Source organism: Camponotus floridanus, unplaced genomic scaffold, assembly GCF_003227725.1.
Source record: "Camponotus floridanus strain SB8 unplaced genomic scaffold, Cflo_v7.5 scaffold115, whole genome shotgun sequence".
In the NCBI taxonomy this organism is placed as follows: domain Eukaryota; kingdom Metazoa; phylum Arthropoda; class Insecta; order Hymenoptera; family Formicidae; genus Camponotus; species Camponotus floridanus.
Genome location: NW_020229232.1, coordinates 415,646 through 436,045, shown reverse-complemented (window position 1 = coordinate 436,045; position 20,400 = coordinate 415,646). Strand labels below are relative to the sequence as shown.

Here is a 20,400-nt window from a genome sequence, read left to right as displayed (position 1 = left end):
GATTCTTACTTGTTGTTGGTAGCCATTTACATAATCCTGTCTTTCGTAGGCAACTGATTGATTAGCGGAAGCTGCAGGATCTACAAATTGTCCATTCAACTGCCTCTGAGATGTCGAAACTACTGTTTGTCCTCCAACTGGAGCCAGTGGTGAGGGCTGTCCCGTGATGGTGTATTGTCCCGTCGTCCCGGCTCGTTGAAATGCAGACTGATCCGCCGGTATGAATGTTTGCTGCTGATATGAGACTGCAACGTTCAAATTAATAGATTGATAAGAAAGACACTTATCGCAATCTTATATAATGTCACACGAAAAAAAATATTTAATGAGAAAAAAATGTATACGGTAAGTCACATTTAAAAAAAATATTTAACGAGAAAAAAATGTATACTGTAAGCCATATTTAAGTAAAGAAAAACTATATATAGATATAAAGAAGTATAAAAAAAATTCTTTATACTGCTTACATTTCTCACTTGCAATCATTTACAATGATTTTCAGAAAACTTGATGCAAACGTTCCGCGCTCTATATTTATCTTGTTTTGCACTCACCTGTTTGAGGATGATAGGGTGTTGCGGCGCCATATTGAGTATGATACCTCAATTCTTCAAGTTGATTTGGCGCGGAAATCTGTTGAATGAATTGTTGAGGTGGCCACGGTGCCGGTGACGTTTCGACTGCGACGGCGCCAACCGGTCCGACTCCTTGATGCCAAACTGTGTTTCCGAAACCAGCGGGTCGGAAGCCAGCACCGGAATCTCCGTAAAATGGCATTACTCCGGGTGACTGCGCATAAAAAAAGAAGGACTCAAGAACTTTTCCGTCACTTGTCGGTTCCTCCAATTTCAGCTTATTCGCGAAGAAATTTCCTTTGCCGTTGAAGAAACATGCCGAGAATTGAAAAAGTTTATATTAGAATCGATATTTTATTCTTGCGTTCAAGTTTTATTTCTAGCATTTCTCTTTAAACAATTTCCATACTTTTTTTGCAAAAATGCGAAATATTTTATATTAATAATAACTTACAATAAATTACAATAATAACTTACTTAAATAATAAATAATAACAGAATAATAGCAATCGCAGCCGAGATAAAATGATGCGTCGCACGGTTAAAAATGGAGCTACGAATTCACTTTCATTTATTTTCGTTCGCTTGTTCGTTTTCTTCGGCATTGCCTCCCTGTCTCGCGTCTTCTTCGTCAACGAGATGGAGCGAGAAAGAGAAGGCTCGGTGTGCGGGACTGGAATCGACAGAGATGGAATCGAAGGGGAAAAAAGGACGGTATCGAGGCTGCCGAGGCGGAGAGGAACCAACCGTCCGCAGCGATGCGAGGCGAAGAAGAGGAAAGCCGGCAACCTCGCAACCAGACTGTAAAACTTTGTACAACACAAAACGAGAGAAGCGAGAGTCAGGACGATTGGTTCGTTTACCGCGGCCGATCTTTTGTCATCCGCTTTCGCAACGATTGCCCTCGAAAGGCGCGCGCAAATATGTTGGCGATCTTACAAGAGCGAAATTTGTCAAAGCAAAAACAACGTAAGCGAACATTTAAACTTCAAATTACAACAAGATTTGCGTTTAATTGCTTTTAGATAGCTAAAACGAATCGATTCCGCTCCCTAAATCGAGTGATCTTACGCGATTCCAAAATGTAAAAGTGCTGAAATGCACTCCACTCAACTAAATAAAAAGACTTGTGATTTTCGCACTTATCAAAATATAATAATACAACGTGTATAGAAATAAGAGAGTATATTAATATTGTTTAATCGTTTGACATTTAACGCGTTGTCGCGACAAGCTATTGAAACAAGCCGTTCATGCCGAATGTTCGATCGCTCTAGTTGTCTCTCTCTCTCTCTCTCTCTCTCCTCTCTCTCTCTCTCTCTCTCTCTCTCTCTCGGAACATAGAGAAACTCTGAGAACCCTCAAAAGTGACCGTGAATCGGTGTTTGTGGTCGAGGTTGATAGCGCCGAAGAACCTGGGCGTCTCGCCAAGCGAGGCGAGGGATTCCTCTCCACGGTATCATCCTCCTCTTCCACTTTACGCACACACATTCGCGCGCGCTCCCTCAGGGAGAAAATCCTTCCGTTCCCGTGGCATCGTGACCTAGGGCAACCTAAGACCCTGGCGTGATAAAACGGAACGTTCTGTGACAGCACCCAAACATAACCCTCGGGAGCCAAGTTGCCCTTCCGGCGGATATCCCGGGGGAGTTTGTCGACCTCGACTTTTCACCTACTCCCGTTCTCGGTCTCGTATTGCATTTGCGAATGCATCATCGCGCACGAAGTACCGCTCGATGTAATCGATGTAAATGTTGACATTGATGTCCGATCCGATCGACGATGTCTGATGTCGCGAAAAAGAATTCTGCTCGCGCGTCTCTCGTACATTTCTCGCTATCCGTGAGCGGCTAAACCGCATTACACGTCGCGGTGGGATTCGCAATTCGCAATTTGCGTACCGGCAACAATCGGGCAACGGCATTTCGCGGTTTCGGTTTATTGCATAATTGGGCGTTCCAATGAATACGCCGCTGTAACGTTGATTCCTTTATCACCGCGGCATTAGCAATTATCGTATTCGTGCCCGACACCGAACGTGTTTGCGTGCGTTGGATATAGCCGCGTTTAACGCGCGAAATGCACAATTAACGTCGGATACATAGTCATCAATGAAAATGTCGCACGTGTAAACGCAACGGCGATACGGAAAGAAGCGATATGAATGCGTTTCGCCCGTATTGTATTTCTACCTCTGGGTTTATAAATCTGTTGTATACGATTATCGCACTTAATTAAAAATGATATCGTTGTAACGATAGTGGAATAGAGCGCAGTATTTTTTGCATAATGAATGCCGTACAAGGCGTGACTATCAGACGGGAGAATGTATCGTTGAAACGATTACAGCTATTAATTCAACTTGAATTCGGATCAAGTGGTAATTCGAATTTATTTGATTGATTTCAATGGCCTTTCTCGCAAGAGAGATTTTTCCCGCGTCTCCACACGACGAATTGTAACTAAACGCATCGATGTAAAAAAGAGTGATTCACGTCGAATGCAGACGATCAAGTGGGTGTTAAAAAACACATTGAGTTTATAGTCACAAGGTTACGAATTTATTGCCGACGCGATGCGAAGCGAAGCGATGTGACGCGCGATATCGCTCTGCCATATCGATTCGTTTATTTCATTAAAGAATACACACGTGGAGGATTTTACGCGCGTCGCGTGTGAACGATGGGGCGCAAAAATACACTCGTATGGACTTGACACTGACGCCGACCATTATTTCAAGTATCCGCAAATATTTATGAGGGAAAAAGAAGCAAAGATTATATCAAATTGTCGTCATTGATAATCGAGATATTCAAATACGTGTAACGTTAAAAAGATCTCTCATATACGAATGTAACGAGAGATTTATCCCTAGTGTACCTAGCGAACCTCCCTCCCCCCTCCCGTGCTTGAACGGCTACCCTCGCCGGCTTCTCCTATCGTTACTCCTGCTCCACCTCTTGATACCGCTCGCTTTTCATCGCTCCTCTCTTTCTCTCTCCTTTCGTCCCCGGGACACGTCGTTCTCCTCTCTCTCTCCCTCTGTCTCTTTCTCGCTATCTTCGTCTCTCTCGGTAGGTCGGTGGTTCCTGTTCCTGCGGGTATTGATTCGCGTTGGCGGCCGGTCACCGCCCCCGCACTCACTGTCTGCCGGTAGTCTACCCTTGCCCTCCATGTTACGCCGCTATTTCGGCAGTCGATTCCTTTGCAGCCATGGACCGTCGCGTGAGCAACGTCACTCCACGAAATGTTAAAACTAGTCCTTACACGTCCTAATCGGCTCGATTAAATCCTCGCGAAAAATCTCTCTTCAATATTTTTCCTTTCCTTTCCTTTTTAATTCGATAATGTCTGGCAAACGCATCTGGCATCACGTCTTATACGTTCGAGCTAATCTTTTAAATATAAAACGGTCAACGTATATTTTTTAATAAAAAGCTGACATCCACAACAGGGATACTATCCTTTGCGTCAATCGAAACAATTTGGATAAAAACTCACCATAGAAACGACGGGTGGTGGCGGGTTGCCGTTCCTCAAGGCGCCCGTTTGTTGGTTCGCCGCGGGATTGAGATTGTCCTTGGTCTGCTGCATGGGATCTGCCTGATGCAAAGGTTGTTGCGTTTGTTGCTGGTGTTGTTGTTGCAAACCGCCGATACCAGCCTGCGGACTACCAAGACCAGCTGGTGCGCTGTCAGGCGTACTAACTTGCCGTGCAATCTTTCGATAACTCTGCAACAAACATAATCCGTATTTATTTTCAAAGTTTCGCACAAAAACACGTGCGTTAGTTTTATGAGAAAATCTATTTCCTTGAATTTTTTAAGAATCAATTTTAAATGGAATAAATTTTCATACCTATATTTAAGCGATATGAAGTCTCATTCAAATATAATATTTTTAATTATAATTTAATTGTTATATTTTTTCAAATTTTTATTTGTGGAGTCGTTAATTTTATGGAGAAAACTCTCTTTTTATTTAATGTAGACATAAGTAAATCGAGTTATGGTCGTCGTAATCTTATAAAAACGACGCGAAGGGTTGAGAAAGTTAGTCGACTCGAATGGTAGGAAGAAAAGATGGTACTACTAGAGCCAGCTATATGGCGGTGTGACCCTAATGCTAAAAATAACGACGCGGCTTAAGTAGGCCGAGGCGGCTGAAATGGTTTCCATAGTTCAACAAGCATCGTCAATCGAACTATAAGCTGCTGATTGTTGTTTTCCCCTCAGAATGTCTCTCTTCATGAATTTCATCTATTAGATGACATGGTCAATTTCTCGTGGCGCGATGCCATCAAGTGCGAGAATCGCACTCTGATACACGTGGCATGGTGTCGCGTATGTGAGCATGTACGTGTTATATTATGCATCGGTTTATAAATAGACAAGACGTCGCGTCGGACCCACGCTGAGCTTGCAAGGAGAGTTCCTTTCCTCACGAAACATTTGTCACACGCTGAGACGCTTGATGATCAACGCTTCAGAACACCAGAAATTTTCAGCTTTACGTATCAAAATGCAACAACATGTCATCAAAAATACTGCATATAAAAAAATCAAGAGCAACTTGCACTTTCTCCGTTTTCGATCAAACGTCAGAAACAACATATTATATAATCGGAGCTGAGCGTTTTCTCCTTCAAAAAAATTTCCAGCGTTATACATTCGACAAGATTCATCTTTTAAAAGGAAGAAAAAAACGAAGGAAGCCCTTTTTGAGGCGCTTTTATTCTTCGTGCACGCACGTCGAGCCGATCTCGATCTATCGATAAATCCTCATTGAATACGTCCGGAAAAGAATGATGGATTCTCTTTCGAACGTCAATCATCGATCAGGAAGTGTAATACAAGACGGCTGACCTTTCTGAGAGGCGGTTTGGATCGGCTGATCCACTTATTTTAGATGTTGTTGCGATTTACCTTCTCATGCGCGGGCGAATAGCCAATTATCCATGACTATTCGTGCGTGCAGCTTTTCGAGATTCGGAAAAAAAAATAACGCACCCGTTATAGATTTTTTTGTGACGCCGATAGATATGATTAAATATTAAAACGAACAATATACTATCAATCACCGTCAGCGTTTTTATATCGTACATCCGTGACGCTCGTCGATAATGATATTTTTTTCATTTCTATTACCATGACAATCGAATCGGCATTACTGCAACAAACGTTGACGGATTTGAATCGTCAATTATTTCAAATTTAGAGCGAGAGCTCTGGAAATAATTGAGCACGGAGCCCTGTCAAACCACGTGGTTAGCGCGTGGGCATTGACCGACCGCTAGTACCCGATTTCAACGTCAACGTCGGCCATTCCACTCGTGGTGATTCACATTTTGTTGACTTAAGCTAAATGAAAGTATAAGTGCATACGTACAATACTCGTTTCAGCAACATGAATGCTATCGATGTGCTATATAAGACGTTGTAAGCTTCAACGCGAGCTTAGTTTAAAGATTCTACGAGAGCACGTCGACAAAAATGTGCTGAACAGTGAATATTACGAAGCACTGTATTAATCGAGAAAAAGCGTAGGATGAGAATATTTTGTCTGGAGTAAATTTGAAATATTTTTATAAAATTTTTCTCGAATCACTTTATCGCCGAGTCTTAATTTAACTTCGCTACAAATACCGCGTGTCTTTTAAATCACGGCGGATACGTTATTCTTCTCGACGTTGATACGAACTCGCTTCGAACTCGATCGATCGCATTACTCGCAGGTCAACGCGTTTATTTTTCTCCATTATAGATTACCTTGATCGTTGCTTAGTTGGCGTGCACGCGCGCGCTGATAAAACGGTAAAAAGTTAATAAACGAGCGGGGAATTTATGACGTTTCGCGGACCACCGATAGTAACGGAGGATACATCGTTTGACCTAAATTCCGCGATCACGATAGACGGATGCCGCTTGCGTAACCAGCGGTTTGTAAAGTCAGTTTCGCGCTCGACGAGTTGGTCCTTGACGCGCAAGGGCTCCGTTTTGTCGAGATACCAGTCGTGCGTTGACTTATATAATCCGAACACACTATACTTTGTTCAATTATAACGACTCGTTACAACATATCAAGCCGGTTGTAACAGATTATATTGTGCAAAAATTAATTTATCGACTTATCGATAAAATTCGACATTTCAACATGTGACTTAGCTATAAATAAAATTAACCGACCGTTATCTACGCATATGCGTATGTATATGTATATACATACATATTTGAATTATTAAAGGAAGATTTTTTTTCATATTTTTATATAATTTTGTTGGATTTAAAATGATAGAGGGCAAAAAAGCTATGTGTTAAATAGGAATGCAAGCTGTTAGAATGCAATCAGAGTATGATCGAGACATCGCATTCGCATATACAAAGTGCCTCGAGACTGAGTTTTTCATGAATCATCCAACTTTTTTTTTCTAGATATACCAAGGCAGGATCGTATTGCGCCGATCATAATCATTGAAGTGGAAGTGCTTTCTCGAAAATATCTACGCGATTGATAAATTAAGATTGATCGAACAACAAATAAATTCTTTAATTTTTCTCGTGCTTTTATCAATGTCCACTACACGTAAAAAACATAAAAAAAACGTGACATTAAGACAAGATTCGGATTTTGCCGGCCGGCCGAAGAAAGCGGGAACGCTATCGCGTAATCTAAACACGTGTCATCAATCGCGCGTGTCGAAAATCTTTTTAAGAAAAATTGAAAAAAGGGAAATATTCGCGTGCATACAGCCGACGAAGAAGAAGGAACTCACTCTGTCGACTTTCCGGATCCTTCGCAGGAGAGGATACGTCCCGAATACGGTTTCAAAGTTCACTCCAGATCCACCTCCGGAATCCTTGCTCCGGAAGGCACTCCGGAATTTCCGATAGGAGTCACTACACCTGGATTCGTCGGTCAACTTATCCTTACGCATACATGCGCATATATCATCCGCGTATACGGTTTCCCTAGCGTTTTATCTCCCGCGTGCACCGTGATTCCTTTCCGATCTACTTTCGATCGACACTCGTACGTCACGCGCGGCCTCGTGCGAGCTTCCTCCCGCCGGTGAGCGTTCGCGCCGACTGCACCAACCTCCGCTTTTCGAACTCGGCAACCGATCGAATCGATCGCTCGACACTCGCGAGAGATCACTCTGGTCGCGGAGCGATCCGCCGAATAACTCCCATGAGACGCCTCTCCCTTTTCCTCCGCTACCCCCTCCGCACGAGCCCTCTCCCTCCCTCCCCCTCCTCCTCCGCCACCTCCTCCTTCCTCTCTCTTTCTTGCCTCTTCCTCCACCTTCTCCTCCCGCGCCTCTTCGCGCTCGCCGACTGCGTTCCCACCTTTCTACGTTCCCTCTTCCTCTCGCGTTCGTCAACGCGAGCACGAGCGCGCAATCGCGCGTGTGGGTGTGCGCGGTTGTGCTCGTTGTTTCTCTCCCACGACTCGCCACCCCCTCACCCCCCCGCGCGGGCCCGCCGCGTCGCGCGTTATCGCGACGCGATATCGCGGATTCCTGCGTCGAGCGTCTCTTCGCGGCTCGACGCGACGCGACGCGCCGGTTCCCGGACGAGTCCGGGGTTGCACCGGAAGTCGGAGGCTCTACTGGGTTTTAACGTTACTCCGAAAGTGTATTCGGCGCTCCGGGATGCAACGTTTATTACGAGATTACGACTCGCTCGCTTGAATCCGGCGACAGCGAGATGAAGGATGGTGGATAAAGCGGCTTAAAGCGAGTTAGGATATGGTTCGCGAGAGACCGAGACCGTCCCGTTTGAGGATTCGAAAGGGTTGCGAATTTTTCGCGACCGCCACCACCTCTTCAATCGTCATCGGCGAATCATGCGGACGAGCTTTTCGGCGAAGAAGCGCGCGCCGTTCTCTTCCCATGTAGAAGAACGAACTCGCGTCGTGTATGCCCACGTTGATTTACACGATCTCCCCTCCCGCTTCCTCGTCCTTCCACTCCCAACCTTTTTGTGTCTTTTTCTCGAGCTGTTTTACTCGTTTTCTTTCCGTCTGGTGTTTCCAACCGACTCTCCTTCTCTAAAGTGAAAGACGGCGCGCCATCGAATTAACGATGGGGCTCTGATTCGGTTATCGACTTACTTTGCCTGCGGTGGAATGATACCGGTTCCAAATTTTATCGCATCATCCAATTTTCTCTCTTCTAAATTCAGACATACGACTAAATTTAAATAGACAATTTTGATGAACCGTCAAAATTACCGTCGATTACGATGATGCACATATAATTATTAGTACCTGTCCCTTTCTATCATATCGATAATAATATAATAATTGTTTAACATCACATTATTACCTAGATTAAATCCCATAGCAGTAGTAATGCTTGTCTATCGCATAAAGAAAAATAAAAAAGTATCGGAGCATTGTACGCGAGAAAAACATGTTTCAAGTATCGGCTTAAGCTCCAGCGACTGTCGCGAAAGAGGAGAGAGAGAAAAAAAACAAAACTCCCGTCGCGGAATCGTTATGGCTCTCCATAGATAGACGATGGTAGCGCAATAGGACCGATGTCGGTGTTGGTGTCGTCGCCACCGCCGCACGACGACGACGATGACGACGACGACGACGACGAGACGACGACGATGAGGAAGAGGGGATGGTTCACCAACGCGTCATTGTAACTGGAGGTGGCTGACGCGACGGAGGGGGTAGAACGGGGCTGCTCTGGAGGGGTAAGAGAATACCTGCCGCCGTCAGAGAAATGTTTATGTATCGGGAGAAACGAAAAAGTGCGCTTGCAGCTCGTTCTAGGAAAAGCATTAAGCGCAAATTGAACATTATTGGCGAGTTAATGATACACTTTACAGAAATACAGCGTCAAATTGTGGCATCTGATTTCGCTGAATATAATTTTACACGCAATATTTGGAATTTTAGTTAAGCGAGATGATTCGATCTCGAGATGGTTGAATTTTGAGGGATGCTTTTACGGGGAAATTGACTTGTCCATGGGTATGGATAAGAGAAAATAACCGGATGTTTCAATCGGCTGCTCGTTAGGATCAATTCAACGGAAGGATTCGGCCGGACTTGTCTCTCCGAAGTCTGAAGGCGTCGTTGAAGAGGCCGGTAGAGATGCCATGAAAGAGGTCAGAAGGGCCGATGGCAACGCGCTCAGCAACAAGTTGCAGGGACGTTAATAAACGAGCCCTCTCGAAGAACCGTCTTACGGATCTATCCTTAAGCCCTCCGCAGCTCGTCGATCTTTGCACGCCAAATCCTCTCTCATTTTCTTATTGTACCATTGTATCATATTGTCATGCGCCTTTTTTCTTTCTTTATTATAACAAATAATGCAATATAAATATGTGCTATAAACAAGTATAATAAATTATATTTATTATTTTGTACTTATATTTATTTATTATTTCTTTACTTTATATATTTATTTTGTTAGGAACTTTAGTATATATTGAAGATAATGTAGTATACTCTGATACGCACTGAATGTGTGTGTGCTATTTTCATATATTATTTTATTCTAAAAAAATTGAAAGAGAAACACGAAATAAGTGTTAAAAGAAAAAGACGTTTATTTGGGGTCAGCAAATATGCACGTGTCCCTATCTTATTTTACCAGGGCAGTTAAATAGAGGAATGTTAGTATCTTATCCACATGTTCACAGATTAGATAAGAAAAAGGCCCCATGGGTCGTTGGGCCGATTTTCTTGCACTACTAGAACGTTCATCGAATAATGGAAATTCGAGAAAGAAACGACAAAATGATAGAAACCCAGGATCTCTCGAAGCGATAATATTTTCTTTACTCGAGGCAAGAGGGAAACGAATCTAGTTGATAATCTAGGACGAATAATCCATGTTTGATTAAAATATTTCGTGAAATTTCGAGCGGCTCTCAATTTTCAATGTTTATTCTAATTTCGTATTTAGTTTGATAATATATACCGATCCTCCGCTAAAATGGCTGCGATAGAAGCTCTGCTCTATTTCATCTCCGCGAATGAAAATTAAATATCTTATGGATCCTGATAAAGTTCCTCGTATGTATGAGCGACGTTTCGACGTATGCGTGCTCAAGTTCGTACGCGGCTTAAGGCAAACGGATTTTAAACATGGCGGTGCAACGCGGACAGGCGCAACGTGCGTCGATCAATACCACCTTGCTTAATATCAGTTCTGAAACTCCGTACTGTCGGTACCAAGAGATAGCTAGACCTACGTCAGCGGAATAGAGCCGACACGGTGCAGCGCGAACCGCGTCTTTAGCAATTAAATAGCGCGAATAGATGACCACCCACTGACGAATTTCCACCTCGAACAATGTATTATAATCTTTATAATAATTCCTAAATATCGGTCTTATCTTTTTATTAAAAATGTTTTCGATATATTCAGGATTAAAAGCATATAAAAGCATCCGTTAGTTGATCTCCGTTAGTTCAAGGTTTCAAAATATTTGGAGGAAATTATCAATTATATTTGTTAATATAACATATTATTATTATTAATTGACATGTTATTTAATAACTGAATTGTATTAAGAGTTAAAAGTGTCGTAACTTTAATTAAATAGCGCGAATAGATGACCACCCAATACTGACAAATTTCCACCTCAAACAATATATTATAATCTTTATAATAATTCCTAATCGATTGCTCTTATCTTTTTATCAAGAATGCTCTCGATATATTTAGAATTACGCTTATAAAAATATCTGTGATCTCCGTTAGTTCATGGTTTCAAAATATTTGGAGGAAATTATCAATTATATTTCTTAATATAACATATTATTATTATTAATTAACATGTTATTTATGTTAATAATTGAATTGTATTAAGAGTTAAAGGTGTCGTAACTTTAATTAATAGCGCGAATAGATGACTACCCAATACTGATAAATTTCCACCTCCAACAATATATAATCTTTATCATAATTTCTAAATATCGATTGCTCTTATCTTTTTATCAAGAACGCCCTCGATATATTTAGGATTACGCCTATAAAAATATCCGTGATCTCCGTTAGTTCATGGTTTCAAAATATTTGGAGGAAATTGTCAATTATTATATTTCTTAATATAACATATTATTATTATTAATTAACATGTTATTTAATAATTGAATTGTATTAAGAGTTAAAGATATCGTAACTTTAATCAAATAGCGCGAATAGATGACCACCCAATACTGACAAATTTCCACCTCCAACAATATATAATCTTTATAATAATTCCTAAATATCGATTGCTCTTATCTTTTTATCAAGAATGCCCTCGATATATTTAGGATTACGCCTATAAAAACATCAGTGATCTCCGTTAGTTCATGGTTTCAAAATATTTGGAGGAAATTGTCAATTATTATATTTCTTAATATAACATATTATTATTATTAATTAACGTGTTATTCATGATAATTGAATTGTATTAAGACTTAAAAGTGTCGTAGCTTTAATTAAATAACGCGAATAGATAACTAACTGATACTGACCAATCTCCATCTCGACGGTATATACTTTTCACGATAATTCTTAAATATCGTGCGGAAGTCCATATATTTTTATCATAAACGACACATTCAAGATTACGTCTAAAAAAGCACGATCTCCTCAGTTTGAGGTTTCAAAAAAAAAACTTGAAGGATTATATATATTTATGTTAAGAATCAAATTACGTACACGTAATGAGAGTTTAAAGCAGAGACACTACTCACCCTCGTGGCACCCTTGCCTCGTCCCCTCCCGCGCTCTCGGAACGCCCCTTCGCCAGTCTGCAGGTGGTACAGGTGCTGAAATGAAAAAAAAAAAACTGTTAAACGCGTGGGTGGATTACAATTTACGATCGGCGGGATCGCCGCTTATATATATATATCGCAGCGTTTGGCTACCGTAAAATCAAGGCAACCGTATCGTCTCAATTGATCTCGTTAAGTTCAATAGAACCGGTAATAAAAGTATCACTTCCACAGAGCTGGCGTGTTAGATTAAATTCTAGACGATGAAACAACGTTCTAAATTATTCGAGAATGAGGATAAGGATTCGGATTTTACAGTCATAAATTAAGACAAGCCGACGTTTCTCGATAATCCGTCATTTATTGACTCGATCCTTCTTATTTCATGCTTCGCGATAATTATTTATTATGATAATTATATTTCATATAATTATAATTATTGTGTCTTGTCTCTGTGAGAAATCGAGAGTTTGATTAATCTCTTTCATGTTGCATATGTCACGTTGACAGTGATTTAATAAGAACGCAACGGATATACGAGTACAATTTTTTATCACTTATTTTAAGCATGACAAGTATAACATTATATCCATACAAATATATGAAAATATAAGAGGAGCTTTGATATATTCTTTATTCAACGTTGCATCTCATGAAACGTATTCGATAAAATTTTTTTGTCGGTAACACCTGCTTTATCCATCAATCTTTATCTAATCGTGACTCTTTAATAAGAAAAAAGTTGACAGAAACGCGTGGAATCAAATTTTCGCGCTACAATACATACCGTGCAATTTCGTCAAAAATTATTGTTTCCCAATAATAGAAATATCTCACACGTTGCGCCAGATGGATGCAGAAAACTGCATTATCCTTCAAAGAAGATTCCATTTACCGACTCATGATGTTGGCGGAAACATGCGGTAACCGAGCAAAGAAGAACCTTTCGTCCTTACCGACGTGTAAAAAAAATCGTCGACCATAAAGAGAATCGAATCAAGCGTAAATTAATTGCGCAATTGATCGGTCAAGCAACAACCCTTCAAAGTTAAGAGATAAGAAATGCAACTTCATCTTTAAGAGTTTCTTTAAAGAATGGTCGAGGGATCATTCGCAAGATTAAAGCAGCGAGCAAATGTTTCGGAAATTACAATTATCGCGATATTTTTAATTAAAGTGATTAAGGAAAAATAGTTAATGATACATAAGAATCATTAAACAACAGACTACAAAAAAAATCATTCAGAAACGCTCATTAAACGTTCAATAACTTATGCGTGACTTATCGATGTCTGGCACAATTCCAATTAGCGAGCAAGCCGCGAAAACCTTTCCCATTTCTGTCAAGATGGACGTACCCGTAGCTATTCCAAAGTGCGGAGCTAATAAAGAAAAAAATTGAAATTAAATTCCAGATTAATCTCGCGTATATCGTAAACGCATTATTCTCGAAGACTGGAATAGACGATTGGTTGTCGCGTTGAATCAGCTATTATTGAAGCCGCCCTCTTTTATACAGATATAACTATTTTTTTTTGCATAACGCAGCCTTAATTATCGCATAGTGACCATTTTACGGAGAGCGCTGAAAACCGTTTATATTTATATCCGGCGACTCTATCCCGCGCTCAAAGGGCCAGTGTAATTTGCCGTGCGGTGAGGTGAGGTCAAGATTGGTGTGCGAGGGCGAGGGTGAGGGCAACGAGTGAACATCGGGATCCAAAGGCAGGGCGGAAAACGTCCCCTTCGCGACACACGCGTGGGCGATTATGGTCTAATTCCCTTGTACGCGCATTCCTGGCCGACCTGACTGCCTTACCTACCAACCTACCTGTGCCTCCTCGGGAGGCAACGAGGAAAAATGCGCTAATCGCGCCGGTGCACCGCGATAAGCACACGCTCGAGAGGCAGGGGAGGCCGCGGAGGCCCTCACGAGATTTCATCCCCTCCGCCCCTTCCGGGGAAAGAATCTATGCACGTATCTATTCCCTCTCGGGCCTTTCCTCCCGCCCGTTTGCACGCTTTCTCCCTTGCGGTGAAAAGCGGAGAAAGAGAGCCGGACAGAGACAGGGGTGAAAGGGAGGCAAGGCAAATGTCAATATCGACGATGCATCGTTGAGAGGGCGGGAATGAGAGCGTAATTAATCGTCGAAGCCAAGAAATCTCTTCCCTCTTTCTCTTCCTCCTTCGATCAATTTGTATCTTTCGCTTGTTCTTCTCCCCCTCCTTCCTCCCTTTCTCTCCTTCTCTCTTTTTTTTTTCGCGTTATATATGCGTGGAAAATTGAATCGCGCGTTTCTAAAGAGATCGAGAAGAGCCCGGCAGCCTGCCGGTTTTGGTCTCCAGTTTTTCAGTCATTCAAATTTGGATGTTAACGAATGCATCTCGGATGCTTGCGTTGGCGTGACTCGCAGTGTAAACAGCTCTTTAAAGAGCCTACAAGTTACGTTGCAACGACAGCGAGAAAGCAGCCTGGTGGCAGCCGGCGCTTATATTTATTTAAGTTTCGACGACACCGAACATTTGCCTCCGGAGGAAACATTAAACGCTCGTCCTGGCGCGGCGCATCTGCTACGCGCATCTTGAAAATCACAAGGAGGAATCCTAATTTGCGCTAATTTAACGTAATAACGACGGGACGAAAGAACGGTGCATTTTGAAAAGTTATTTTTCAAATATCTCGATGTAGACGGAAATTTGTGACGCAGCCGATGAAAAGGAACGATACGTAACTTTCGCGTACGTTTTTCTTATCAAATTCTGGGCATCTGCCAGTACGAGGAAACATGTTTACGAAATATTTTAATTACCTTATCGTCAAATCGCCGCGTACTCCGGCAGCTGCCAGTCGAACGCGTGCTTCTAATTGCTGAGCTAGATGGTACATTATAATCCTTTTATGAAGCAAAGATGACATTGCCTGATCTGTCAAAATATCACGCACTCGTGCAAGTCGATCATCTATTAAAAGTCGCATAAGGATTAGTTTTTCCGTGTCCTTGTCGTGGCTTTTATAAAATAATATAAAATAATTGTAATTGTATAAAATAATGTAATTTTATAAAATAATATTACTTGTAATTTTATAAAATAATATTACAAACTATTGCAAATGTCTTCTACCCGCCATTGCTAGTCACAGATATTATAGAAGCTATCTTAGAAAATTATTATTTTATAAAATTATGTCTATTTATTTTAAGATATTAATAATTTTGCAGACGAAAAATTGTTATATTTTTACTTCGTGTTTTTAAAGCTATGGAAAAGCGACGAAAATCCTAGATTTCCGTAAACGATAACGAAAGTATTGGACGCTTCGTCAACACTTGGGCATTATATTCTTTTTTTCTGCATCGCGTATCCATTGCATGCGTGTCACATGCACGCGCAAAAGTAACAGGAAGCCCGATAAAATTGTCAAACGGTAACAGGGGGATCCTGACATTCGCAAAAAAGTTGCGCTTGTCGCCCATAGAAAGTTTTTTTTATTCTCGATATTCAAATCCCAGCGTCGCGAGGAAAACGTCCGGCAAGTCTTTCATGTCTTACCGAATATTAGAAGCTATATTTTTGGCGACTACAAGTAATTCATTCGAGACTGAAATTGTATCTATTGTTATAGGCATTAATACACGCAGCTGGGAGACTGGCAATATTAGACCGCGCTGGTTTTTCGATCAGCTGACTTTAATTTCATCAAACCATTTTCATTGTACGACAGATGGCCGGCGACGGCGGACGAAAAAACCGTTGCATCCATTAGAAGTGTGACGGTTAAAAATGGTAGATACGCGTCGGAAGGAAGGACAGGTTGCCGAGCATGCAGCGCAAAAACGATGGTGTGCGTTAACATTTCCGCGAATAATGGCGCTCGTTGTAAAGAAGAATCGCTCGTAATTAGCGCCGAAAAATTCGCAAAATTATTCCCCGCGTCTAAAATGAAATTCAACGGAATAATTCCCATGGAAAGGATAATCTCAGGCTCAATCGTTTCTTTCTAATTTCGAGCAGAATGTATAGATAGGTGTAGGATGAAGAGAAATTTATAACAACAATTACATCGATTGCTTCCCGTTCGCTTTGACAAGCGACAGAGCAATCGCGCATGCTTTCATTAGCTATACTTGCGACTTGTTTTCTTCACGCAACAACCTACTTCGAAGCGGCTCGAAAACTAATAAACAAGCTTCTGCGGTATCGATGGGAGCTATCGAGTTATCGGTGCAATTTCCGCAGATACGCAACGCGAACCTTGGACCGTCGTTCGTGGCGTTGTCGGTACACGTGTCAGACGGACGAACAAGTAATACGGCGTGGTAACGGCTTTAATAATTATTTTTACAACGTTTCCGAGTACACGCGGCCTCAGTTCGTCGCGCTTCGCCGACTCGCAGCTGGCTTCCATACAACCCTGCGGCACAAGGGCGGCTCCGCATGCAAACCGACGAGACGTCGTCCTTCCATCGCGTAGCGTTTTTTTTTTTTTCAATTTGAATCAAAATCAACGTTCCAGGTAAATTAAATTTCACAAAATATTTCACGTGAATAGATAATCGGTTCTTAAAGAGAAATATTGCGAGAGCGAGAATTTAATTGCTCCGAAAAGACAAGGTGAGTCGCTAGAAAAATCTACGCCTATCGGAGAAATTATTCTTTTTCGTAAATGAACGTAAACGGAATTGTCTCGATGTGTTCCCTGGGAGAAAGTAGGTAAAATTTGACGACGGCTGCGTACAATTTTCACGGCGCAAGGACTGCGTGGAAAGGGCGGAACTTCGTGCGACTCGGTTGGCAGGTGTAAGTAATGAAAGTAACGTGCTCTTTTAAAGCAAGAGGGGAATACTTAATACTTCTTCTGCATCAGGTGCTATTTATAACGAGGACAGCTATTATCGCGATGCCCCGTGTAATTTTTCTACTCGTCAAAATGTTCAATGAAACGATGTTTGTCGCATTCTCTATTAAAAAAAGAAATATATATATATATATATATATATATATATATTTAATATAACTTATATACATTTGATTATATATTAATTTCACATATGAAGCTATTTTTACAAAATTCTTAGTCTCCTTCCACGAATTGCGTAATATTTCATCACGTATTGGTCCTTGACCTGCAGAAAACTTGGCGTTATCTGTTCCGAGGAAGCAGAGTTCGGACTTGCAGACAACGGCTGAATTCTCAACACTTGCGAGAGACCTTGACAATTGCTCTTTCGTGTCGAAATCTTGGAGGGATCACCACCACGTGGCTATCGCACGTGGTCATGTTATTGTTTTGAACATAAGGGTGTTGTTACTCCTGCCCAGGAGTAGGATAGGGGAATAGGTACGGAGGGTCGGACACCCCAGGGTAGAGCCACCAGGAGGGATTTCATTCATGATCCCCGAAAGCCACCCCCGTTGCCCGGCTTCTCCAAAGACTGCGAGAGCAGGCGGGCAAGCGATACATTACCACCAGAAAAGGGTAGTTCCGTGTCGAGGCACATGACGTCTCGAGAATGGTAGGGGAAACCCTCGGATTTGGCCATTTGATATCTTAATACAAGACCCGCGCAAGAGGCAGAAAGAGGAGGGAGGAGGAAGAGGCGTCTCTGTCGAGTCAAGGACGCTCCCACATCGTATTTTACTTAACGGCAGCCGCCACCTTCGCCACACGGGACAGCGAGGATAGCTAGGTCAGTTCCTCGCATTACCATCCTCTGGACTCGAGGGTGTCGGCCCTATCTAGTACTTTTTTCTTCCAGTGAGGGTGATCGCGTGAACGGTTCATTTAATCGCGGGAGAGGAGACTCCTCGGAAAGATCATTCTTGGAGCGAGCGGAGAAAATGTTTAAGTTTGTGTAAGAAATTTACAACTATGTCACACTGTTATTTTCCAGTTGAAACAATGGAGATTCGTAAGATAGAATATCAAGATTCTGAATAGGTCAGCACCTTTCGCTACCTTGCATCGTCTACCAATCGGAGGCACAAGCGACTCGTAATCGAATCGGTCGTACTCGAACCGGTTAAAGCCAGCGATTCTATGGGAATGAGAGGAAGGACGAAAAAGCAGGGTGTCTTTGCGTTCAAACGCAAATTAACCGACCCGGTTATACCCCCCCCTCTCGGTTGGAACCCTCCTCAGAATATGCGGCCACGAAGGTGTAAGTAGGATAGTTATGCGTTAGTTGCCAAGGTCGAGCTATAAAGCCAGACCGTTCGAGATAACCCGATCTATTTTATTGCTATAATGGGGACAAAGCTGATTTGTTACAGTGGTTCTTGATTGATAGTGAATCTTGAAACACTTCATTTCTTTCAAGTTGACGTCAAATCTCCATGCACACTTTTCAAATTGCTTTCTTTTACAGCAACAAGCTAAAGATTTTATTTAAACAAGTCGAATCGTAGTAAAATTAATCGCAATGAAATTTCTATTTTTCCCCTCTCTTTAAGATTGATTCTCTCGAAACTTTTTATAAAAGTACAGCAATCGATGCAAAATTGTACGCCATATATATCTTACATATATATCTCTGTACATATCTCTCTTTTTCTCTTTATCTATCTTCGTATCTCTCTCTCCGAAGCGACATTAACTGTCTACTTCCTAACTTAATCCGTAACTTCCGACGCCGCGACAATCTGACATCCTTTTTATTTTCATTGACTCGCTCTCCGAGCCTCTTGTACAGGGGTCTCGTTCCCAGGATTTTTCTATCCACGAGTGAGTGAGCGAACGAGCGAGCGAGCGAGCGAGTGCAGCGCGCACGGCCATGTCCGTCTCTACCTATTCAATTTATATCGTTGCGTAGTACGCACGTATACTCGTGTCCTCCCCCTCGTTCCCCGTCTCGCAGACGGACGAGGCGAAAAAAAGTGTGCCAAATTGACTGACGAAGAGCAGCGATGAGGAGAGCGAGTGTCCGCGCGTGTCCGTCATTCTCTCTTCGGTCTGTCGTTTTAAACTCGAATCGAAAAGAAAGCAACATGGAATTTACACAACGATACGGGAAAGGGCCCCCTTATCGCGGCGATGAGACGCATCAGGGATCATTTATCTCTCGTAATTTCTATATTTCTAGGCACGACAGATAAAAGAACGTCCTAGAAAAATATTCGAATAGAAGATAGATAAACGCGCGAACGAACGATTGTTATCTACGAGCAATAGGGACGAGATAGCGCGATCTTTTCTTCCCCATCACCGATCGTCGAAACAATAATTAATCTTCCCGAGTAACTGGATAAAATCGACCGGCCGTGCCAAATGAGAAATTTTCGACGATTAATCGAAAGACGGCGTGGCCTCGATTCCAAGACTCGTCTCTCTTCGCTCGGCGTGCCTTCTGCTTTAATTAAAATTGCTAGGCTGCTTCCGAATGGAGCGCCTACCTCAAGAATTCGTTTATAACTCCGCGCAATTGGCGTATAAGCTGCCGAGCGATGTACATGGCAGTCGGAAAGCTCCGTAATGCTCGATTGGCGTCGTCAACAGTTTGTTTTTCGCTCCTCCGGCTTGGAAAGAGACAGCTCCCGCCTTCTCTAGACTATAGACGGTCCTCGGGTACGATGATTCATCGCTTTACTCCTGGCACAGGCTGTTCTCATCGCCTTCTCTGCTCTTTCGGGTTTTCCGCGAAACGGCAGAATCGATCGTTGTCTCCGTTGACTGCCTCCAAGGGCGGAATTGGGATCGACTGTCAAAAGTGTCGTTTACAGTGGCACACATATATCCGCATGCGTGTCGATCGTGCCAGTGGGAAAACGGCGTGCGACGTTGCGTGGCGAGACACGCACGCACAGATGCACGCGCGCGCGGACGTACACATACGCGTGCACACTGCCAAAAGATTCGAAGCGGCAGATGTTAAAACGCCCAATGGAAACCGGTCATGTTGATGTAGCTGCCGACGCGTCGCACCGCACCGTAGCGCAACACGAATCGCTATAAAAATATTCCGCCATTGTCTCGTCCGTCACTGCTTTTTTTCGATCTATCAACGGCCGATCGCGGGACATATAGTCCTCGTAATATCAATCCGTGCTCTCACATAATCATGCATCTGCAATTATTAAGAATAAAAAAAATGTACAT

General features: G+C 42.3%; 2 protein-coding genes across 2 annotated transcripts in view; one reads left to right on the top strand and one right to left on the bottom strand.

The window, feature by feature from the left end:
- The window catches only part of LOC105258875 (steroid receptor RNA activator 1), a 31,977-nt gene extending 31,759 nt beyond the window's left edge, over positions 1-218 (top strand). Inside the window, exon 5 of the transcript XR_889776.2 lies at positions 50-218. The gene's annotated coding sequence lies outside the window, so the exon portion shown is untranslated. The remainder of the gene's footprint in view (positions 1-49) is intronic.
- LOC105258876 (DNA N6-methyl adenine demethylase) overlaps positions 1-20,400 on the bottom strand; it is a 48,575-nt gene that overhangs the window by 7,816 nt on the left and 20,359 nt on the right. Inside the window, 4 exon segments of the mRNA XM_020029878.2 lie at positions 10-245; positions 555-789; positions 4,077-4,307; positions 12,285-12,359. Coding sequence (XP_019885437.2) covers positions 10-245; positions 555-789; positions 4,077-4,307; positions 12,285-12,359 — 777 coding nt within the window.